The sequence below is a fragment of the Heptranchias perlo genome, chromosome 3 (assembly GCF_035084215.1).
Source record: "Heptranchias perlo isolate sHepPer1 chromosome 3, sHepPer1.hap1, whole genome shotgun sequence".
Lineage (NCBI taxonomy): Eukaryota > Metazoa > Chordata > Chondrichthyes > Hexanchiformes > Hexanchidae > Heptranchias > Heptranchias perlo.
In genome coordinates this window covers 99,196,953-99,222,961 of record NC_090327.1, presented here as the reverse complement: position 1 = coordinate 99,222,961, position 26,009 = coordinate 99,196,953, and the positions used below count along the sequence as shown (strand labels likewise).

General features: G+C 42.7%; 1 protein-coding gene across 3 annotated transcripts in view; it reads right to left on the bottom strand.

Annotated features, from left to right (window-relative positions):
* The window catches only part of fbxl2 (F-box and leucine-rich repeat protein 2), a 180,942-nt gene that overhangs the window by 51,965 nt on the left and 102,968 nt on the right, over positions 1-26,009 (bottom strand). For all 3 annotated transcript variants that reach the window (XM_067981069.1, XM_067981076.1, XM_067981083.1), the window contains 3 exons: positions 16,311-16,437; positions 6,110-6,184; positions 273-403 (listed from right to left, as the gene is read on the bottom strand). In XM_067981069.1, coding sequence (XP_067837170.1) covers positions 273-403; positions 6,110-6,184; positions 16,311-16,437 — 333 coding nt within the window. The remainder of the gene's footprint in view (positions 1-272; positions 404-6,109; positions 6,185-16,310; positions 16,438-26,009) is intronic.

Sequence of the window (26,009 nt, the reverse complement as noted above, 5' to 3'; positions counted from 1 at the left end):
CCCTTCACCTTGCTACATCTCTCCCCATATTCAAAAGCCTCTCTAAAACATAACTTTTGATACGGACTTGATTATCTGCCCTAATCACCCACCCCATTGTGGAATTGGATCAGACAACCAACTGTGAAATGCCTGTGATGTTTTGTTACATTAAGGCACTACATAAATGCAAGTAGCAGTTATTGCAAGTAGTTGATAACTATAAAAGTTGTGTTATCAGCATTAGGTAGCTTCTGTAAAGTTGAACTGCAGATCTAATGACTCATACTCACTTTAGTCTAGGACAATTCAGTCCCAACGCGGTTATGGAAGCATCAGTAATGTTTCCGCATCCAGACACACACAGAAACTGGAGTTTGTGGCAGCCTCTGCAAACACTTACTAATCCTTCATCTGTGATTTGCTATCAAGGCAAACAAAATTACAGATCATTAACTCCTTTAGAACACCAGGTTAGGTACAAATTGATCAAAAATCTGTTCTGCTCCTGGTAATTTGACAGAATCAATAAGCACAATTTGTGGATATCTTCCTGAAACCTATTAGTGTATCCAATTCCAGTGCTAAAAGATGTGCCTTAAGGAAGGGATCCCCCTCAATAGCCAGGCTATCAAATGAAAACTAGTCAGTTCTAGTTTGAAGATTTGAGCTGATAGTTGATCGAAAAGGTCCCTCTCGACTGCAGTCTTGGCACAGCACCTGACAAACTACTGCTGAGTAAGAAATGGGAGATGCATAAAAATACTTGACTGATGTTCTATGGTCACTGTACTTTTGGTCCACATTAGAAGCTGCCACTGCTCATTTGCCCATCCTTCTTTGGCTGTGGTCCAAAGGGAGGAGGTCAAGATAAGACCTGCAAAAGATTAATGCAGTGGCAATTGTCCATGGCAACAACTTCCACAGTGACCACATTCAGGTCCTGATCAATGCTTGCATTCAAAGTGTAAAACATCCTGATGAAAGGATCATGCACAGGATCTTGCAAAGAATAATAGGACTCATCCTTCTTGTTTTCATTGATCTGTACTCCAAATCCTGAGCTGGAGCTGGAGCTGGAGCAGTCTCCCCAGCTGGTTATTTGAGTTCAACTATCACAGAAGAACAATTGGTGTCCTTGAGATGTCCTTAGAGGTTGCAATGCTCATGACAGCACATGAATTGAGGAGTTCATCGAGCTGGTTTGATGCAGTACATAAGTACAGGAGGCTGTGGTCTAGGATTCTGGAGCTGTTATCAATGTTCGTGATGAGTTTACTCACGCAGGATGGCAGTTCTTGGCACAGGTAAGTTGACTATCATAACCCACCAAAAGGCATTTAAGGTACCCGTATAGCCAGGCAAATGCCTTGCTGCATTTTGTACGATGTTTAGAAGGTTTAGGCAAAATCATTACTACTCTAATCTTACGCAGCAGTAGAAAACCAGATTTTATAGGTGTTACTGAGACATGGCTAGATTTAAACGATGGTGCCGAATGCCATATCGCAAGGTATAACGGTTTTAGGAAAGACAGAATGGGTCAGGTGGAGGGTGACAGAAATAATCTGTTTGCTGTGGCATGAGATGTTAGCACATTAGCCAAATGGTCCCAAGTTTATGATTGGCACCTGTTATGGATCTCCAGGACAGGCATCCCTAGCTGATAAGGAACTTTGTTCACACATTACTTCGGTTTCTTACCTGGACCCAATTTGCATTATGGGAGACTTCAACTTTCCTGGTATTAAATGGCCTTTTGGTGAACCATCTAATGAAGCGGGGAGAGTAGCTGAGACTTCTGTAGACACCATAAATGATCGTTTCCTTACACAGTATGTTGGTGAGGCAACTAGGGATAAACAAATTCTAGATCTCGTTTTTAGCAGTGACCCTAGTGCTGTATCAAACCTCCATATGAGGGAACGCCTGGTTGTAATATAATTGAATTTAATCTTATTAGCCAATCTAATGCTGGTCCCATATTTTAAGAGGGCTAACTTTACAAAAATGGCTGAAGATCTGGCAAAAGTTGACTGTCTATCTAGTAGGGTTGCCCATTCAAGCATTGAGGACAAATGGGTTCTATTTAAAACCACTCAAACAGAATAAAGCCATATATGTCCCAATGGTTAAAAGAAGGGCATAGGGTAAAACAAAGCCATTATGGTTGACGAGGAATGTACAGAGGTAAATTTGATCAAAACTGAAGGCATTCTACACTCTTAAGGTATTTAACTTGGAGAACAGGAAAAAGTATCGCATGCAATTAAGGAAGACAAAAACAGCCATAAGATTAGCCAAGAGATCTCTGGAAAAGATGTTGGTGCGTAATCATGACAGTAATAGCAAAAGCTTTTTTAGCTATGTCAGTAATCAGAAGACGATAAAGGACCATACAGGGCCATTAAAGGAAACCGTAGGGCAGATTCAAACTGATTATGGCAGAGTTGCTAAATGACTATTTTGCATTAGTCTATACTCCTGTAGACGATGCTTCTGTTCCGGATGATGGGTGCTTAATATTGAATAGCATTATTATTAAAATAGATAGTAATGTCATTTTGGAACGGTTATGAAAGCTCAAAATTGGTAGGGCTCCAGGTCCAGATAATATTCATCCAAGGGTGATTAAAGAGATGAGCCAGGTGCTTTGTGAGCCCTTTGCCCATATCTTTAATAATTCAATAGAGTCAGGAATAGTTCCCTTAGACTGGAAGCTAGCTCATAAAATTCTAACAGGACTAGACAGACTAGATGCAGGGAGGATGTTCCCGATGGCTGGGGAGTCCAGAACCAGGGGTCACAGTCTCAGGATATGGGGTATGCCATTTAGGACTGAGATGAGGAGAAATTTCTTCACTCAGAGGGTGGTGAACCTGTGGAATTCTCTACCACAGAAGGCAGTGGAGGCCAAGTCATTAGATGTATTCAAGGAGATAGATATATTTCTTAATGCTAAAGGGATCAAGGGATATGGGGAAAAAGCGGGAACAGGGTACTGAGTTAGACGATCAGCCATGATCATTTTGAATGGCGGAGCAGACCCGAAGGGCCGAATGGCCTACTCTTGCTCCTGTTTTCTATGTAGTTCCTTTAAATCAGAGCCGGAGAACTGCAGGTCTATCAGCCTGACATCCATTATTCAGAAGATGCCAGAAGGGACCATAAGCGATGCCCTTTATGATCACTGGGAAAGGAAAGGGGTCATTAGAAATTCACAACACAGCTTCCGAAAAAATGTCGTGCCTAACAAATTTGATAAGAGTTTTTTTTGAGGATGCCACTAGGGTAGTGGATGAGGGTAATCTGGTAGACATTGTCCACCTGGACTTTCAGAAAGCCTTTGATAAGGTACCTCACACTAGGTTACTGCACAAGATAGAATCTTGTGGTATCAGTAGAAATTTGACAAACTGGATTAGGAATTGGCTCCAATCCCACAGCCAAAAAGTTGTAGTTAACGGATGTGGATCAGCTTGGAGACCTGTTACTGGTGGTTTCCCCCAGGAATCGGTCTTAGGCCTGCTACTCTTCATGGCCTTTATTAATGACCTGGAGAGCGGTGTTAGGAGTATGGTCAGTAAGTTTGCAGATGACACCAAAATCTGTGCAAGGGTTAAGATGGGTAGAGGAGTGCAATCAAATCCAAAAAGATTTTAGATGTACTAGGGGAGTGGGCCACACATTGGCAAGTGGCATTTAATTCAGATAAATGTAGTGTCACACATGTTAGTAGGGACAACACAGAATACATGTATCATTTGCAGGGAACAATACTGATAGAGATGGAGCGACAAACAGATCTTGGTTCTACTGTACACAGATCACTAAAGGTTCATGACCAATGTAAAGAAACTGTAGCTAAAGCCAACAGGGTATTCGGTTGTATTAATAGAACCACACAGTATAAATCAAAGGACACCATTTTGACACTATAAAGGTCGCTGGTCAGACTGCATCTAGAGTACTGAGCCCAGTTTTGGTCTCCCCCACTTGATGGGTGATATAGCAGCCTTGGAAAAGGTCTAGAGGAGAGCCACAAGTAAGATTCCTAGCTTAAATAAACTCAACTACTCAGATAGGCTCAAGGGCCTTGGTCTATTTACTTTAGAGCAGCACAGACTTAGAAGTGATCTGATACAGGTCTATAAAATAATTAAAGGGCTGGATAGTATCCCTATTGATAGATTATTCCAGTTTAACAGATTGGGGAGGACTAGGGAACACAAGTTGAAACTACGGAAGAGTAGAAATAGACTGGATGTTCGGCAGTTCTTCTTTTCCCAAAGTAGTGAGCCTCTGGAATATATTGCCGGCTGGTGTGGTGTGCTGACTCTCTGAAGGCCTTCAAGAGGGAGCTGGACCAGTTCTTGACTGGGGCAGAGATCACATCATTCAGAAGGTAAATGTCTTTATAGATAACACTTGGTCCATGTGCTCGCCTGGACTGGTTTCAATCGCCTGAGGGGGTTGGAAAGAAATTTGAGAATGTATTTCTTCCCTTATTGGCCCTGGGTGTTTTCTGCTTTTTGCCTCTCCTACGAGATTACATGGCTGCGGGAGGGGAATGGGGAGGGCAGAAGTGTTTAGCCATCATGATGTGGGGCAGGCTTGATGAACCAGCTGATTTTCTCATGCCCGTCAATTTCATATGTTCATAATCAACACTAGAATGATACCGGGGCTAAAAGGGTTAAATTATGAGGCCCAATTGCACAGACCATGCTTGTATTCCCTTGAGTATAAAAGATTAAGGGGTGATCTAATTGAGGTGCTTAAGATGTTAGAGTAGATAGAGAGAAACTATTTCCTCTGGTGGGAGAGTCCAGAACAAGGGGGCATAACATTAAAATTTGAGTTAAGCCATTCAGGGGTGATGTCAGAAAGCACTTCTTCACACAAAGGGTAGTGGAAATCTGGAACTCTTTCCCCCATAAAGCTGATCAGGCTAGATCAATTGAAAATTTCTAAACTGAAATTAACAGATTTCTTTTTAGGCAAGGATATTAAGGGTTACAGAACCAGGTCAGGTAGATTGAGTTAAGCTTCAGATCAGCCATGATCTGATTGAATGACGAAACAGGCTCGAGGGGCTGAATAGCTGACTCCTGTTCATACGTTCTCAGGCAGTATTCTAAGTAATAATCATTTATACACTGATGAAAAATATCAAAAAAGTTAATTAGACCAGTGGCAGCAGTGGGGAGGGAGGAGGTAGTCAAATAAAACTGATGCTTAAGTTAAATAGTTAAGCAAGAATTATTAAAAAGCACTAAAAGAACATGGGGGAAACATTAGAGAAAAACAAGCTGGTGTTCTTGTGAATCAGACATACCCTGTTGTACTGTAAGGGAGCCAAGGGGATACGTAGTGATTATCTTTCCCAGTCTTGTAACCTGCCCTTTCTGGCAAACCAAACGGTAAGTCCGGATGCCAAATGAAGAACATAAGTGTTTTAGGTTACTAATTACCTATATAAATATGAAATGAGATTCTAATAGAATCAAACTGCAATTACACTGAAGTGGAATTTAGTTATTAAAACAAAGCTGTAAGACTTCACAATGTTGGCTTGCCATTAGGGGAAAAACAGTTGAAATAATGTATTTCATTACAAAAGAAAGGAAAATCTGTAGTCAAGTCACCCTGACCACTCTTGTACATTCTACTGACTGGAATCAGAAGCAGTACCTGCAGAAACGTTCAAACTGTTTACCTCATTCTCAGCCAGGGAATTGTGAGTAATGCAGATGAAGCCAAAACCACACCTAACCTCCTTTGCTCTTTTTGGAAAATTTGAATGCGCACAACTCTGTACGCAACTGAACTCTGTCACCTTGTTTTTCTCTCCCACCAAACTAATGGATACTGTTCTACATCAATGGTAATTGTGGGTAATAGATAGAGATCCATACGTTTTTGATACCCAAGAATTTAATGATAGTGGAAGTTATGAACATATGTAATATCTGGGTGTCCAGTATCTTCTACTTTACATAACTGAGATGATCCTAATTAGAATCTGAGCAGTAAATCTGTCAAATACGAACACCAGAACTAAAACGAGTTTATATCAGAGAAAGTACATTTTAACTCTAAAATCTAGAGTAAACCAATAAATACTTACTGAACATGCCTGCAAATTAAGTGTCACTAGTTCTGGACAGTGGACCTGAATGTGTTTCAATGAATCGTCATCCAGCTGTTGGAAAAAAAAAACATAACCACACTTACTCTCTGAAACAAGGAATCAGACTGCAATAGCGATCAGGGCAGGTTTAAATGGAGCTCACCAATATTGGTTGTCACTTTCTTTAGGTACACTATAGTCATCTTTCCAACCAGAGATAATCATTTGCAAAAGTATTACTGCAATGAGCTAATAAATTGATTGAAAGAATTTGATATACAAAATATATGGCAATTCCCCAAAGGAGAGAGATGGTATTTATGAAATTTAGACCTGTATGAAAAAAAATCCCTCAACCCATAAGAAATTATGTGGCAGCATGGCAATAAATGATCAGTATAAGACAAATATTTACTGGTTAGCCAAAACAATGACACCAGACACTATGATCAGTCATCACTATGTAAATTATAGATAGCCAGTACAAAGACAAACATAGCTTTAACCCATTTACATTGTAAAATTGACTCCATTTTGAATCTCAACAGATTCCTCTCTGGACCAAAGGTGGCAGTATAAATCTCTGACCATGCATGTTCCTGGTTTGATGTCTTTTATATCACTAGTCCAAATAAATCTTTTCTGAACAAGGACAGAGTATGCTTGTGTGCGTTGGGGCAGAGTGGGGTAATTGGTTGTCAGTGGACATGCTTAGGGCACGTGATTGATCACTGTACATTACCCTGTAACAAATTTCTGCATCTAATTGATGTTGCTTGATATGCTACTGAATATCACAATTTGTACAAAAGGTCCTGGAATAGTGAAAAGGCCAATTTCCCCACAGATATAAGCAGTATCAATCACTTGCCAAATGTGTGTCTCATTCAATTTCCAAAACGTGAAATCTCAGTTGGGGAACTACCAATTACTTTAAGTGATAAAGCACATGGGATTGGTGATAATATAATGGCATGGATTGAAAACTGGTTAACAGACAGGAAACAGAGTTTAGGAATAAATGGGTCTTTTTCAGGGTGGCAGGCAGTGACTAGTGGGGTACTGCAGGGATCAGTGCTTGGGCCCCAGCTATTCACAATATATAATCAATGAATTGGATGAGGGAAACAAATGTAATATTTCCAAGTTTGCAAATACACAAAACTAGGTGGGATTGTGAGCTGTGAGGAGGATGCAAAGAGGCTTCAAGGCCATTTAGACAAGTTGAGTGGGCAAATACATGGCAGATGCAGTATAATGTGGAAAAATGTGACGTTATCCACTTTGGAAGGAAAAACAGAAAGGCAGAGTATTATTTAAATGGTGATGGATTGGGAAATGTTGATGTACAAAGGGACCTGGGTGCCCTTGTACACCAGTCACTGAAAGCAAGGTGCAGCAAGCAGTTAGGAAGACAAATGGTTTGTTGGCCTTCATTGCAAGAGGATGTGAGTACAGGAGCAAGGATGTCTTACTGCAGTTATACAGGGCCTTGGTGAGACCACACCTGGAGTATTGTGCACCGTTTTGGTCTCCTTACCTAAGAAAGGATATACTTGCCATAGAGGGAGTGCAGCGAAGGTTCAGCAGACTGATCCCTGGGATGAGGAGAGATTGTGTCGACTCGGCCTGTATTCACTCATGTTTCAAAGAATGAGAAGGGATCTCATTGAAACATATAAAATTCTGGCAGGGCTAGACAGACTGGTTGCAGGGAGGATGTTTCCCCTGGCTGGGGCGGGGGGGGCTTCCAGAACGAGGGGTCACAGTCTCAGGGCACGGGGTAGGACATTTAGGACTGAGATAAGGAGAAATTTCTTCACTCAGAGGATGGTGAACCTGTGGAATTCTCTACCACTGAAGGCTGTGGAGGCCAAGTCACTGAATACATTTAAAAAGGAGCTAGATAGATTTCTAGACACAAAAAGCATCAAGGGGTATGGGGAGAGAGCTGGAATATGGTATTGAGATAGAGGATCAGCCATGATCATATTGAATGGCGGGGCAGGCTCAAAGGGCTGAATGGCCTACTCCTGCTCCTATTTTCCATGTTTCTATGAGCACACTAATACTAACATCATCTGCATGACATTCAATGCCCGTCATTCTCCTAATACAGGAACATTAGAAATAAAGATTAATTGTGGCATTAACACTAAATGAAACAAATATAAAGCAGAATATTAGTTTATTATAGATAGTGTTCCTCATTTTGTGAGCAAAGTTCATCTTCTGTCTACAAGTCAATACCTATAATCAAAGCAGGGTAAAAAGGCCATCGAGACACTGTCATAAGTTTGGCACCATGCAAAGTCCATGACAGTTATGTGATCTTACCAACCACCCCAACACTTAATACACTGTATGTGGATCTCATTCTGAAAATAGGCTTCAGTTCTTTTGAGGAGGCAGGAGCAGGGAGACCAGGATGTTAAATATATATGAAAGGGAAGCTCTAAGTTTCGATAGGTTAAATAAAGAAACAAGGAACTGACAAGAAGGGAGGTTTGTATCTGGAGGCTGGACAACGGCGTGGACACGATGGGCCGAAGGGCCTCTATCCGTGCTGTATAACTCTATGACTAACAAATGAACAAAGATGATCAAATTTACAGTATGTAATCTTACATTAAAACTCCAATATATACAAATGATTAATACGAATGCCGTATAGAAAAGGGGAGATATTCTCTCATTTAATGTTGAGGCCAGCTCAGAATGCACCAGCACCAAAGCATTCATCATCTTGATTAGGTCTCAGTTAGAATACTGTGTCTGGTTCTGGTCTCATCACATGGTGGGTGATATTGAGGCTTCGGAAAGGGTGCACGAGGGCCACAAGATTAATTCCCAGTGTAAATCATCTTAGTTACCCAGATAGGTTCCAAGAGCTGGGTCTCTATACTTTAGAGAAGTGTAGACTTAGGGTTGATTTGATCAAGGTTTATAAAATAATGAAAGGACTAGATTGTTGTGTAGACCAATTGTTTCAACTGAATAGGTTAGGGACGACCAGGGTTCATCTTACATGTTGTATAAAGGCAGAACTAGGTTACGTGTCAGGGGGTTCTTCTCTTCCCAGAGAAGAGTGGACCTTTGCAACAGGTTGCAAGCTCGTGGATTCACTGAATTCCTTCAACTGAGAGCTGGACCTGTTTCTGGTTGGGGCGGAGACCACCTTGTACAACGTTAATCAGGATCAAGATGGTCTCCTGGACTAGTTTTGATTGCCGAAGGTGGCCGGAGAGGAATTTCCCAGATTTTTTCCCCCCTAATTGGCCTGGGTTTTTGCCTCTCCCAGGAGATTGATTGCACAGCTCTGGGTGGGATGGGGAAGCGTATATATTGATATGCCTAGGGCATCACAACTGTGTGGGACAGGCTGGATAAACCAGTAGGTCTATTTGTGTCCGTCATTTATTATACATTTGTATGAGCTTTCACATTGTGGCAGTAAATCTTTGTAAATGCATCTTAATGGCTTACTGAAGTCTCCCTGCATATTCATGGTTTAATTAAGTTGCCCTGCATATTCTCTCAAGACATGGACATAACCCAAGCAGAATAACTGAAATTTGTCCTAGCATTTCCAGGCCATTTTCCTGTGTAGATTAATCTATGGCCATTTTAGGTTTACCACATTTCATGCACTCAAAACAAATAGCTGCCTAGATTGGCATATGTTCTAGGTTCTATCTAGGTAGACTGCGATGGCTCCATGAACATTGGAACAATGATAGTATCTTTAAAGAAGCATGCAATGATAAATAACATTTCTGCACCTTAATTCCCTTGAGGTAGATGAAACTCAGGCAATTTTAGGTATAAACTTTGGGCTTAATCTACATGCCAAACCAAATTGGAAGGTTTACTATCACAGCACAGAACTCATTTGCCCTGGAAGCCAAAATAAGTCTTAAGTACAAGTCATTTAAGATCCCAACTATTTCAAATGTGTTTACCATATGCTGTGCAAAGGAGATTCAAATCCCAGGTAACCACAGTTTATTGCTCAAATGCTTCAATTTTTCAGTCACCTTTTTATTTTTAAAACCAGTGTACCAACAGTCACTCACCAACTGAATTTTCTATCATTGGCAGGTTATAAGCTGTAATAGCTTCTCAATAACAAACCTTGATTCAGTAAATAATGCAGATAGATCAGCACAGCTGGAGTATCTCAAAACAAGGAATTTCAATCATTATGTTGGCACCAATGACAAATAGCTTCGGCTTAGCACTAGAAGCTTTTCTGGTGCACAACTGAAGTGAGGAAACATTGCATACTTAGACAAATTCTCGAGAGCCATGCTGTTAAAATGGAGGCACCAAGCAGCACTATGCCACACCTGGACCTCCATCTGAGACAAGATGTCCCGTTGATGATGCATCATGAGTATTTACAAATACTCGGAGCAGGCAGGCAGGTCGATAAAGTCAGCAGCACGTCGTTACTGGCGACAGCTGAACAGAAGGTTTCAGTATTGATAACATTGAGCTGTAGGAAGTTTCAAGCTATCCACCAATGCTGGTGGCCAGGGAGTCAGATAGATTAGCAACAGCCTTGGAGTCAGTGGTAGTGATGGATGGCAGCATTGGGCATCATCAGTGTATGCGTGGAAGCTGACATTGAGGCGTAGCAGGATGGACAGGAACAGGCCAGGGAGGAAGCCCTGGGGTACATCAGGAGTGAGAGTGGTGGCATTGGAGAAGAAACCAATTGAGGATACGTAGTGACTGGATTGGAACAGGTTGGAGTTGGACGTTTCTGTTGATAGTTTACTTACTCAGACTTAAATCTTAAAAACTCTTAGTACTTTTTAATGTTAAAATAGATCTCTTTAAAGTCTATTGCTGGCTTCTAACCTGCTGGTGTGCCAAATTGATCAATGGTAGCATCACATTTCTATGCCCTGTAAAAGCTGAAACTTCTGCACTCCTGGGGTCAAAAACTCCCTGGTAGGCATACAGCTCTCTCATGAAAACACTCCAATGAATCTCAAGAACATCCCCGGAAAGTATCCTTCACCCAGTCAGACAAAATGAGGTTCCACTTGTCTTAGAAATGTTGGATGTGATCCCTCACTGGCAACTCTGACAATACCGAGACAGGGACTGACACTGACTACAGCTGGGGTGCAGGGTAGCACTTTGTTTCTGGACTCCTGCTCCCACCCGAATGTTACCTGCCACTTATCAGCCCAACCCAGCTGCATGCGGGCATGGACTGCTTCATTATCTGAGGAATTGTGAATGGAGTTGAACACTGCAAACATCAGTTAAACAGCCCCACTTCTGACCTTATGATAGAGGGAAGGTCATTGATGAAGCAGCTGAAGAAAGTTTTGTCTAGAGCACTGCCCTGAGGAACTCTTGCAGTGATACCCTGGGGAAGAGATGATTGGGCCTCCAAAAAACACAACCATCTTGCTTTGTGCCAGATATGACTCCAGCCACTGGAGAGTTTTCCTCCTGATCCCCACTGATTTCAGTTTTATTGAAAATTGTCTAACTATTTTGAATTACGGTGATTACTTTGCTCCCGAGCTGAAGTCACTGTCAATAGTATAGTCAGGAATTGTAGAAAATTACCAGAAAAGCAGGACAAATCCAACCCACCCAATCACCCTACTCTCAATCAGCAAAGTGAGGAAGGAGTCGTCAACTGTGCTATCAAGCAGCACTTATTGGCCAATAATCTGCTCACCATACCTCAATTTGGGTTCAAACAGGCCCACACAGCTCCAGACCTCATTACAGCCTTAGCCCAAACATGGACAAGTGCTGAATTCCAGATGTGAGGCAAGAATGACTGTCCTTGATATCAAGGCAGCATTAGACCGAATGTGGCACCAAGGAACCCTAATAAACCTGAAATCAATGGGGATCAGGAGGAAAACTCTCCAGTGGCTGAAGTTATACCTAGCACAAAGGAGGATGGTTGTGGTTGTTGGAAGCCAATCTCCTCCTCCCCAGGACATCGCTGCAGGAGGTTCTCAGGGCATCCTAGGTCCAACTTTCTTCAGCTCATCAATGACCTTCCCTCCATCATGAAGTGGGGCTGTTCGCTAATGTTTGCAGCGTTCAATTCCATTCACAATTTTTCAGATAATGAAGCAGTCCGTGCCCGCATGCAGCTGGGTTGGGCTGATAAGTGGCAGGTAACATTCATGCCGCACAAGTGACAGGCAATGACCATCTTCAATAAGGAGAAGCATAACCACCTCCCCATGACATTCAATGGCATCATATTTGTCAAATGCCCCACTAAAATCCTGGGGGTCACCACTGACCAGACACTCAACTGGACCAGCCATATAAATGCCTTGACTACTACGCCAGGTCAGAGGCTGGGTATTGTGTGGTAAGTGGATCACCTCCCGACTCCCCAAGCCTTTCCACCATCTACAAGTCACAAGTCAGGAGTGTGATGGAACACTCTCCACTTGCCTGGATGAGTGCAACTCCAACAGCACTCAAGGAGCTTGACACCATCCAGAAGAAAGCAGTCCGCTTGATTGGCCCCCCCCACCCACCAGCTTAAACATCTACTCCCTCCACCACCGGCGCACTGTGGCTAAAGTGCACTATCTACAGGACAGTAGCCAAGGTTTCTTTGGCGGTAGCTCCCAAATCTGCTACCTCCACCACCAGGAGGACAAGGGCAGCAAGTGCATGGGTACACCATCACCTCCAAGTTCCCCTCCAAGACACACACCATCCCAACTTGGAAATATAATCGCAGTTCCTTTATCATCGCTAGGCCAAAATCCAGGAACTCCCTACCTAACAGGATTGTGGGAGTACCTTCACCACATGGACTGCAGCCGTTCAAGGTGGCGGCTCACCATCACCTTTTGAAGTGCAACTAGGGATGGGCAATAAATGCCAGACTTACCAGCGACACCCATAACCTGAGAATGAATGAATGAAATATTAACTCGTCTTAAAATCTGCCTTCCCTCAAAGACCGATGCCTAGCTGCATAATTGCCACAAAAACCATCTGTCCCATCAGAAGAGCATGGCTAGTAATTTGACCCATCAGAAAGAGTCAAATTCTCAGCTATACATATCTATAAAGCAGAACTCCTGAGCTGCACTCTAACCATATTTCTAGGTTATTAGTGGCATATTTCTTTTTTTTTAAAACAATAAATTAGTAGTCTTTTACAATGTCCACATCACCAAGAGGGTTAGGGTAATTGTGAGAACTACTCAAGAATAACTGTAGCCCAACAGCTCAGTGGGGCCCAGTCCTGAGTTTAATTCTGCCCTGCCACAAAGCTATGTTTTCCCAGTTATCTCAGCTTTTTGGGATATTTTGTCTACGACTTTCTGTGCTCTATCCAGTACAGGTGATTTCCCCATATTGTATTTAATTCATAAGGAATACTATTGAGGAATGCACAACAGCTGGGATGAAGATGACCTCTCTGTCATTGTAATGTAATGCAGTATAGCTTGTCAAGCCGATTGGGAGCAAAGTAAAGCTACTTATATTCTCCCATATATTCTGAGTGACTAACTAGATTTAGGCTGGCAGAGAGAAACCTAGTGAATTAGTATTCCAGGAAGGCCCAGCTAGGAGAATGGTTCATTGGGATGTAGAGATCACAATTGAAATGTTGTGTCAATATCATAGTCAAATTAAATCTGACTAGAATCCAGAGTATAACAAAAACTTATAATAAATGACAACCAGCACAGATTCGTTAAAGACAAATCACGTTTGACGAACTTGATTGAGTTCTTTGATGAAGTAACGGAGAGGGTTGATGAGGGCAGTGCGGTTGATGTTGTGTATATGGACTTTCAAAAGGCATTTGATCAAGTACCACATAATAGACTTGTTAGCAAAATTGAAGCCCATGGGATTAAAGGGGCAGTAGCTGCATGGATGCGAAATTGGCTGAGAGACAGGAAGCAGATAGTGGTGAATGGCAGTTTTTCAGGCTCACCACCACCTTCTCGAGGGCAATTAGGGATGGGCAATAAATGCCGGCCTTGCCAGCGACGCCCACATCCCATGAACGAATAAAAAAAAAATATACAGCTGTGCCCCCAGGGGTCGGTATTAGGACCACTGCTCTTTTTGATACATATTAATGACCTGGACTTGGGCATAGAGGACATAATTTCAGGGCACAAAACTTGGAAATATAATAAGCATCGACAAGGATAGTAACAGACTTCGGGAGGACTGACAGACTGATGAAATGGGCAGATGCAATTTAACACAGAAGGGTGAAGTGCTGCGTTTTGGTAGGAAGAATGAGGAGGGGCAATATAAACAAAATGGTACAATTTTGAAAGGGGTGCAGGAACAGAGGCACCTGGAGTGTACGTACACAAATCTTTGAAGGTGGCAGGAGAAGTTGAGAAGGCTGTTAAAAAGCAAACGGGATCCTGGGCTTTATAAACACAGGCACAGAGTACAAAAGCAAGGAAGTTAAGCTAAACCTTTATAAATCACTGGTTAGGTCCCAGCTGGAGTATGGTGTCCAATTCTGGGCACCACACTTTAGGAAGTTTGTCAAAGCCTTAGAGAGGGCAGAGGAGATTTACTAGAATGATACCAGGGGATAAAGGACTTCAATTACGTGGAGAGACTAGAGAAGCTGGGGTTGTTCTCCTTAGAGCAGAGAAGGTTACGGGGAGATTTAATAGAGGTGTTCAAAATCATGAAGGGCTTTGATAAAGTAAATAAGGAGAAACTGTGTCCAGTAGCAGAAGGGTCGGTAACCAGACGACACGGATTTAAGGCAATTGGGAAAAGAACCAGAGGTGACAGGAGGAAGATTTTTTTTTTTACGCAGCGCGTTATGATCTGGAATGCAATGCCTCAAAGGATGGCGGAATCAGATTCAATAACAACTTTCAAAAGGGAATTGGATAAATACTTGAAGGGGAAAAATTTGCAGAGCTATGGGGAAAGGGACTAATTGGATAGCTCTTTCAAACAGCCGGAACAGGCACGATGGGCCGAACGGCCTCCTTCTGTGCTGTATCATTCTATGATGCTAAAAAGGAGATTTTCCCCATAGATTTATTTCCAAAGGTTCAGTTTAATTAATTTTGATTAATTGAATCTACTAGCCGTAGTCAACTTGCAATGAAACTAGTCAAGTAACCTCTGTTGGGACAACCAGAGGATAGGCATGGATTTTTCAACCACAAATGGCAATGTCAATATGTTTGTCCACATACATAGGGCTGCCATGCTATGAAACTGTTGGAGGCCTACCAAGAGAAGCTGAAGCTTATGTAGCTGAAGAGATGGAGAAGCTTTCCTTTAGAATGTTTTAGAGGCAGATCAGTGATCATTAACTTGTTCCTCTGCTTGTTGGTAGTTGCCAGCAGCCAAGATCAATTTCTGGGGCTCCAATCGGTGTGAAATCTCAACCTCTAGTTTGGAGTTAACTAGCATAAGTATAATATCCAACAGTGTGCCGACTTCGTTGATGTTATCAATAGTCACAAAGAGTAACGTTAGTTGGGCAATCTGATAGATTGCATCAATCATGATGCTTCAACTACCTTAGGTGACTGCGCTGGCATTGATCAGCATGGAAACAAGTATAGAAGCCTGAGCTGGAGGTTGCATGACTCCTGGAAAACAAACACCTTCTCCCCCTTGAGGAAATTCAAACAGATTTGAACAATTTTGGTCCAGCATTATTAAATATCTCTGAAGGGTCTGATTCAAACTTGGAGAAACTTTGTTGGTATTGGTCACTGGGTGGGACTTACAACAATTTGAAACAAAGTATCAGCACTGACCAAAGTTGATAATGAGTTCACCAAAACAATCATCTTAGAACAAGAAAATGTTGGAAGCTGACATTGTTTTTCAACTTTGCAAGTCAATCATACAGAAAATTGAAACCTTAGTGTCTAAACTTTCACAAACTTCGAAGAAACAATGAGAGCACAAACTAACGTGAATGAATTAAACTGACAAAAATCACAGAAGAAAAGGAACTGAGGCGAATACTGAAAATGATACCAATACATAGGGCAAGGATAGGGGAAAGTAGGTGGATATTCTGGGCCCCATTTGCTCCAGATCCTTAAAAGGGGCAGTGCCTCAGTCATTCCGTCCCACTGTATGGCAGTGTATTCATTTATATGTGGAGTATGAATGGATATGGAAGAATGTGGTTTACTTTAAAAATTGGCAAAAGAAAATTACCAACCTGTGTGCACCCTCTCAAAAACATGGCCTTCAGACCACTACATCCTCCCACTAGAGCTTCTATCCCATCCTTGGTCACCTGATCACACCAGGAAATGTTTAAATGCTCAAGGTTTCGATTACCCTCACTGAAAGGCAAAACAAAAATGCAGTTCAGTAAAGGTATAATTTAATTCATAAATTTAAATCGATAGAAACCTCAAACTTTACTGAACTAGGATAGTAATCCATACAAGATTTGTCTTAAAATACAATTTCTTCAAGTTCATATTGTGAAGTTGGCAGTACTTTAAGCAATTAACCCTTTTGAAGACTCTAGCAACATTCCAGCATCATCAAAATGCAAAATATACTGTTGTGAAATTACCCATGTCGTGGTGCGACAAAAATAGGAATTTTTGCCATTGGTTTTACATGCTGCTAAATATTTAGGGTAAATCCGTATTAAAACGCATCCATCAACTGTACCTCCGGGATATTTTTACAAAATTTGTTTTGTTCTGTGGCAAAGCTAATCAGTGAACGGCCTTGGCTGGCTGCAATACAAATAGCCCTGGTCACTGTTCAGTTTAATTAACAGCACTTTGTCCATTTCAGTCACCTGTTAATAGGGTTCATCAAATGGTTACCTTGTCAACTCATTCAATGCCAACATCTGACCTAAATGTAATTTTGCTGTTTCGTATCCATGTCTGGCTGCCCAAAATACAGCCCATTGTCTGTTTTTATGGGAAACTCCACAGGACTATTTTACATGAACCCATCATGGTGAAACGGAGGACATTAAAACCAGTCTGGCTGAAAAGTGTGAACACCAGGCAAGAGGAGACACAATTCGTGGATCATCATCCCACTTTTTACTAAGATGTTATTCTACTTGAAGTCTGCTTGTTCAAAAGGGTGCTTCCATATTAAAAGGACTCCAATGTATAAATATCAGCTCACAGTAATAAATCAATTTCTGTTCCACGTGCCATTACAGATGAAGTGGGTTGGATAAAGTTCAAAATGCAGTGTGTATTTATGTACCAGAGACACTAGCTCATCAAGAGAAAGAATTAGACTCTCAACAGTCAAACTAGGCAGTATGCAATATAGATCGCCGATTGTACTTTACGGTATTTTCCTGAAGTTTGTGCTTCTATGTCTCATTTTATTAAAAATAAATTCAGAACTGTAATTCAGCCTGTATAAAAGTGTGATATTTTCCACAAACCAAATCGACAGAACATGTCATGGCCTTCCTACACATTTTCCAGTAAACAATTCACCACGATCAAAGTTACTTATTAGACTGGGGCTATGCTAATTCATTGTGCCAGAGAATAAGACATGGGTTGCTAATGGAAACTTGTTAAGACAGAAACTGCAAAAGTGGGCACAAACCACTGAATATTTACTTTATTCAAGTGTGCTAACAGGGATTAAATTTCCCACTCCATTCATTCCCTAAAACCAACACACTTAACTGTATAAAATAGTACATTTTCATAATCGGAACACCTGTCACTGTAAATATAGATATATTTTAAAATTAGCTGTTTGGGGTGGAACTGGGGGTGGAGGAGAGAAGAGTATTCCCAATACTAGTGATAAGCAGCAAGAGCAAATGCAGACACTGATGAAACGTATGAAACTTGGATTGGCGAAATGTCAGGGAGGTAAAAATTTAAAATGAGGTCCATGCCAAGTTATTATAACTATGTTCTTTTTGAATATCACAAGCAGCATTTCTATAGCAGTCCTCGAGTGCAGAGACATGCTAAGGTATTTTACATGACAGTGGGCAAAGAATAAAAAAACAAGTAGGAGGCTGTTGGGAAGAGCAAAAGTACAACTGAATAGATGGATCTTAAGGCGGCTTTTGAAGGTGGGGAAAAGTTAAAGAAGGTGTTGGAAATAAAACACGTGTTGAGAAGTGTGTTCCAGAGGATAGGGCCATAGTGACTGAAGGAGCAGGCACCAATGGTGCACTAGTGGGCAAGGAGGAGAAAGCCAACGTTGGAAGTGCAGAAGGGTATGTATAGGATATTTTTCAGGTTAGGGTGGAGTGAAATCGAGGAGGGATTTGAAGGGAAGGAGCTTAAAGTCAATTCTCATGGGCCTGGTGAGTCAGTGGAATTTGGCAAGGATAAGGGACTGTGACATTTTGCAGGAGTTTTAGATCAACCTCATCCTCATCAATTTACTTGTCGCAGATGCATCCGTCCATGACGGTATTGGTAGGATTGACGACCGGCACAGTCCCTGTGGAGACGAAGTCCTGTCTTCACACTGAGGACACGATCCGACGTGCCGTGTGGCACGACCACCATGCTAAATGGGATAGATTCAAAACAGATCTAGCAGCTCAAAACTGGGCATCCATGAGGCGCTGTGGGCCATCAGCAGCAACAGAATTGTATTCCAGTACAATCTGTAGCCTCATAGCCTGGCGTATTCCTCACTCTACCATTACCAAAAAGCCAAGGGATCAACCCTGGTTCAATGAGGAGTGTAGAAGAGCATGCCGGGAGCTGCAACAAGCATACCCAAAAATGAGGTACCAACCTGGTGAAGGTACAACACAGGACTACATGCATGCTAAACAGTGGAAGCAACATGCTATAGACAGAGCTAAGCGATTCCACAACCAACGGATCAGATCAAAGCTCTGCAGTCCTGCCACATCCAGTCGTGAATGTTGGTGGACAATTAAACAACTAACGGGAGGAGAAAGCTCTGTAAACATCCCCATCCTCAAAGATGGCAAAGTCCAGCACGTGAGTGCAAAAGACAAAGCTGAAACGTTTGCAACCATCTTCAGCCAGAAGTGCCGAGTGGATGATCCATCTCGGCCTCCTCCCGATATCCCCACCATCACAGAAGCCAGTCTTCAGCCAGTTCGATTCACTCCACGTGATATCAAGAAACAGCCGAGTGCACTGGATACAACAAAGGGTATGGGCCCAGACAACATCCCGGCTGTAATGCTGAAGACTTGCGCTCCAGAACTAGCCGCGCCTCTAGCCAAACTGTTCGAGTACAGCTACAACACTAGCATCTACCAGACAATGTGGAAAATTGCCTAGTTTTGTCCTGTCCACAAAATGCAGGACAAATCCAATCCGGCCAATTACCGCCCCATCAGTCCACACTCAATCATCAAAGTGATAGAAGGTGTCGTCGACTGTGCTATCAAGCAGCACCTACTCACCAATAACCTGCTTACCGATGCTCTGTTTGGGTTCCACCAGAACCACTCGGCTCCAGACGTCATTACAGCCTTGGTCCAAACATGGACAAAAGAGCTGAATTCCAGGAGGTCAGGTGAGTGACTGCCCTGGACATCAAGACAGCTTTTGACTGAGTGTGGCACCAAGGAGCCCTAGTAAAATTGAAGTCAATGGGAATCAGGGGGAAAACTCTCCAGTGGCTGGAGTCATACCTAGCACAAAGGAAGATGGTAGTGGTTGTTGGAGGCCAATCATCTCAGCCCCAGGACATTGTTGCAGGAGTTCCTCAGGGCAGTGTTCTAGACCCAACCACCTTCATCAATGACCTTTCCTCTATCATAAGGTCAGAAATGGAGATGTTCGCTGATGATCGCATAGTGTTCAGTTCCATTCGCAACCCCTCAGATAATGAAGCAGTCCGTGCCCGCATGCAGCAAGACCTGGACAACATCCAGGCTTGGGCTGATAAGTGGCAAGTAACATTGCTTGGCACTTGTCTGGCACCAATGACCATCACCAACAAGAGAGTGTCTAACCACCTCCCCTTGACATTCAACGGCATTACCATCACCCAATCCCCCACCATCAACATCCTGGGGGTCACCATTGACCAGAAACTTAACTGGACCAGCCACATAAATACTGTGGCTACACGAGCAGGTCAAAGGCTGGGTATTCTGCAGCGAGTGACTCACTTCCTAACTCCCCAAAGCCTTTCCACCATCTACAAGGCACAAGTCAGGAGTGTGATGGAATACTCTCCACTTGCCTGGATGAGTGCAGCTCCAACAACACTCAAGAAGCTTGACACCATCCAGGACAAAGCAGTCCGCTTGATTGGCATCCCATCCACCACCCTAAACATTCACTCCCTTCACCACCAGCACACCGTGGCTGCAGTGTGTACCATCCACAGGATGCGCTGCAGCAACTCGCCAAGGCTTCTTCGACAGCACCTCCCAAACCAGAGACCTCTATCACCTAGGTGAAGGGCAGCAGGTACATGGGAACATCACCACCTGCACGTTCCCCTCCAAGTCTTACACCATCCCGACTTGGAAATATGTTGCCATTCCTTCATCGTCGCTGGGTCAAAATCCTGGAACTCCCTACCTAACAGCACTGTGGGAGAACCTTCACCACACGGACTGCAGCAGTTCAAGGCGGTGGCTCACAACCACCTTCTAAAAAGGCAATTAGGCAATAAATAAATTGGGCAATAAATGCTGGCCTTGCCAGCGACGCCCACATCCCATGAACAAATTTTTTAAAATCCCAGTGCCTATTTGAGCTGCCTTTCTCCACTCAAAAAAGAACTTGCCTCCATGTTAGATTATCTACAGCAGGTTCTGTCCTCCTCACTTCTTGAATGGTCATCCAAATTTAAGGGAGAGGAGCACATTAGTAGATTGTTGCTTTAAGATTATGTCATGACACACAATGGACCAGGTTTTGCTGGAGCGGGGCACCTCGCGGTGAGTCCCGTTAGACTTGGTCGTGCATTTAGGTTTTTAAATTTTTGGCCTTCAAAGTTGCTGGAAGTGAGAGCTGATAACGGCACAGCGAGTGCATCAGGGAATCTGGGACCTTCGTGAACAACGGGACAAATAGTGTATCTCCTTAACCAATGAAACACAAACATAGAAAATAGGAGCAGGTGTAGGCCATTCAGCCCTTTGAGCCTGCTCCGCCATTCAATATCATGGCTGATCCTCTACCTCAATAGCAAATTCCCACTCTCTCCCCATACCCTTTGATGCCTTCTGTTTCTAGAAATCTATCTAGCTCCTTCTTAAATATATTCAGTGACTTGGCCTCCACAGCCTTCTGTGGTAGAGAATTCCACAGCTTCACCACCCTCTGAGTGAAGAAATTTCTCCTCAGTCCTAAATATCTTATCCCGTATCCTGGTTCTGAACCCCCCCACCCCCCACCCCCAGCCAGGGGAAACATCCTCCCTGCATTCATTCTAGCCCTGTCAGAATTTTATACGTTTCATTGAGATCCCCTCTCATTCTTCTAGACTCGAGTGAATACAGGCCGAGTCGACCCAATCTCTCCTCACACAACAGTTCTGCCATCCCAGGAATCAGTCTGGTGAACCTTTGCTGCACTCCCTTCTATAACAAGTATATCCTCTCTTAGGTAAGGAGACCAAAACTGCACACATTACTCCAGGTGTGGTCTCACCAAGGCCCTGTATAACTGCAGTAAGACATCCTTGCTCCTGTACTCAAATCCTCTTGCAATGAAGGCCAACATACCATTCGCCTTCCTATGAGATTTAGGATTGAGAAATAAATAGAGGAAGGCTGGAGAAGGACTGCGAGTTAGAGTGGGTTAATTCAAACTCAAATCAGGTACAAAGAGAGAAATAAAGAGGGAAAGATTGGATGAAGAGAGAGAGAGAGAGAGAGAGAGAGAGAGAGAGAAGAAAGAGACAAAGGAAAAGTAAGAAATTTTTTTTTAATTTAAAATTTGACATTTAAAAAAATCTCCAAATACAATTCACAACCTGAAGGAATGAGACTCCACACTTATAATTATTCACTTTCTGGGCAGGAGAGGTTGATTGGCAGTCATTAACAATGATCACATTGTTAGAAGGGTACTTACGCTGTTAACTGCTAGACTTAACTTTCTGTGGCGAGTTTAATTAGCAATTAATGTGGAAATGTAGTGAATTCATGAAAATCTCAGGGAGGTTACGCGTGAGATGCCAATTTCGCGAACCAACAGTGGGGCGGCATAAATCGGCCAGCAGCTTGTGGCGATTCTCAATTTGTTGAGTATCTCTCGTCCTCACTACAAGTTGCTGGCTGATTTGCGCATTAATAATGGCGTGCGTCGTTCAAACGCTGTTATTTTTTCAGCAAAATCTGGCCCAAAGGGTTTAATCCAGTCTGCTGTAAATGTAGCCTTGTTCTGGAAATGTACCTCACTTCTTTTGACAGTAGGTGGCAGCAAGTAGACCATGTTGGGGAACAGAGAAGTTAAATGTGCATAAAAAGGAAGCTCCAAGTTTCTACCACTGTCACTGCAGAGAAAGCTTTGTATCTGTAGGTTGAACTACAATCAAAGAGGAAGGCAACACCTAAAATAGATAATCTAACATGTAGTCTAATATTCTTCATTTGTTGAAGCTCTGCATACAAATGAATTATGCAAAAGTACAGAAATTAGTCACTCACACCTTAATATGAAAGGCCAGTTCAGACAACAGGATGACAAAGTTATGAAACCAAGACAATAATACTTCATGAAAGCACACAAATTATTCAAAAAAGTCTTGTGGGCAGTGTCAAGAGAATCATTTTTGAATGTTCGTTTAAGTAGTACCAATAACATAAGCAGATCTGGTGGACCAGCGAAAGAATATAGACACGTATTCTATTGTACTACCTAGTTGACACAATGTTAAGTAATAGCTTTATCTAAGATTTTGCTAACAGAACAGTTACTTAGAATGTGGGCACTCAAGTCTAAAAAAAAGAGCATGGGGATCTGTAAATCAATAAAACGAAATTTCAAATTTTGAGTCCAAACTTTGGACCTAGTACCAGGAGTGTTCTATCCAAACACCATATGGAAGGTGATTCCGCCATTTCAGCACGACACTAACTTTCCAATAACCAGCAATTTAACATTCTTAAAAGTAAAAAAAATGACAACGTGAATCGAATAGACAAATCTAGGCAAAACAAGATTCAGATCCTCGGTAAACGTCACTGGCTATTTTCAAGTGGTTTAATTTTCCACATGTCTTGCATAAACTTGTACCAATAAATGATTGTGAACTGGAATTTCCCACCAATTACCGGTGATGCAATGACTGCCACATAAACTTCTATGAAACAGAGAGTCAATAATTATTGCAAAGAAGTGAGGTTGGGTAGAATAGTACACTAAATATTCTGATACCAAGTGTAGCCACTGCTGTAAACTTCGGCACACAAGGCAGCCAATTTGTGCACAGGAAGGTCCCACAAACAACTGATGAAATGAATTACCAGTTAATCTGTTTTATTGGTGCTGATTCAGGAATTATTGAGTTAGTAAATTAGATTTCAAATGAAAATGTAATCACCAGACAGATCAGGTTTATTTTATATATTTACATGTTTAAGATAGAGACTATTAGATTTTGAATTAAAATACTATGCAGACCATCAAAACTCTTGAATTGTAGCTAACTTTATTAACACTAGCTGTCTAATGACACATTTTACAAAAATAATCCTATAAGGCCACCCGTGAAAGGAATGCAGATAGGTGATAGTGGTAAAATTCCTACAATTAGAAATGATGTGGAGATGCCGGTGATGGACTGGGGTTGACAATTGTAAACAATTTTACAACACCAAGTTATAGTCCAACAATTTTATTTGAAAATCACATGCTTTTGGAGGCTTCCTCCTTCCTCAGGTGAATGTGGAAATGAAATCCTCGAACCTTTCGCATTTATAAATCACAGAACAATACCTGGTGATTACAGATAGTCTTTCCAACTGCCCGTTGCCAAGGCAATCAAAGTGTTCAGACAGAGAGGTCACCGAATATACAAACAACCAAAGAAAGAGGCAGAAACATAGAAACATCCGGAAGGAAAAGACAGCAAATGACCCATTATATTAAAAACAGATAACTTTTGGTCGCTGGTGGGGTTACGTGTAGCGTGACATGAACCCAAGATCCCGGTTGAGGCCGTCCTCATGGGTGCGGAACTTGGCTATCAATTTCTGCTCGTCGATTTTGCATTGTCGTGTGTCTCGAAGGCCGCCTTGGAGTACGCTTACCCGAAGGTCGGTGGCTGAATGTCCTCCGACTGGGAGGGAACCCTCCTGTCTGGCGATTGTTGCGCGGTGTCCGTTCATCCGTTGTCGCAGGGTCTGCATGGTCGCGCCAATGTACCATGCTCTGGGGCATCCTTTCCTGCAACGTATGAGGTAGACAACGGTGGAAGCTCGAAAAGTGGAGCATCGTGAGGTTGTCTGCCCTAACCACGTCAAAGAGGCCATCCCCTATGGACAGGCCCTGCGAATACACAGGGTCTGCTCAGACGAGGAGGAACGCGATGGACACCGACAGACGCTGAAAGACGCCCTAGTAAGAACGGGATATGACGCTCGACTCATCGATCGACAGTTCCGACGGGCCACAGCGAAAAATCGCATAGACCTCCTCAGAAGACTAACACGGGACGCAACCAACAGAGTACCCTTCGTTGTCCAGTACTTCCCCGGAGCGGAGAAACTACGCCATGTTCTCCGCAGCCTTCAACATGTCATCAATGACGACGAACACCTCGCTATGGCCATCCCCACACCTCCACTACTCGCCTTTAAACAGCCACCCAACCTCAAACAGGCCATTGTTCTCAACAAATTACCCAGCTTTCAGGAGAACAGCGTCCACGACACCACACAACCCTGCCACGGTAACCTCTGCAAGACTTGCTAGATCATCGACACAGATACCACCATCACACGAGAGGACACCACCCACCAGGTGCACGGTTCATACTCCTGTGACTCGGCCAACATTGTCTACCTCATACGTTGCAGGAAAGGCTGCCCCAGAGCATGGTACATTGGCGAGACCATGCAGACGCTGCGACAACGGATGACCGGACACCGCGCAACAATCGCCAGACAGGAGGGTTCCCTCCCAGTCGGAGGACATTCAGCCACCGACCTTCGGGTAAGCGTACTCCAAGGCGGCCTTCGAGACACACGACAACGCAAAATCGTCAAGCAGAAATTGATAGCCAAGTTCCGCACCCATGAGGACGGCCTCAACCGGAATCTTGGGTTCATGTCACGCTACACGTAACCCCACCAGCGAACAAAAGTTATCTGTTTTTAATATAACGGGTCATTTGCTGTCTCTCTCTTCCTTCCGGATGTTTCTATGTTTCTGCCCCTCTCTCTCTTTTTTTTTGGTTGTTTGTATATTCGGTGGCCCTGTAGGTAACACCTCTCTGTCTGAACACTTTGATTGCCTTGGCAACAGGCAGTTGGAAAGACTATCTGTAATCACCAGGTATTGTTCTGTGATTTATAAATGCGAAAGGTTCGAGGATTTCATTTCCACATTCACCTGAGGAAGGAGGAAGCCTCCGAAAGCATGTGATTTCCAAATAAAATTGTTGGACTATAACTTGGGTGTTGTAAAATTGTTTACAATTAGAAAGGCAGCCTTTATTGGTCCACTAATGTTACCGCTTGTGGTTGTTTGTTTTGTAACTTTCCTTCATCATAATGATTTAATTGGCAGGTGTGCCGAAAATCAGGTAGGCTATAGCTTCTGGACTTGAGAGGGACGGTGAGAAGCATAGCTGAGTCTGCACTTTCTTGATAAGAAAGCTGACAGTTACAGTCAAGGTGGAACATCTTCTGGTGCCTTCCAGATTTGGCAATTAGCAATCTGTTTAGTTTATGGATACAGCTTGTTGGAGGAAAACTATAACTGATACAATATAACTA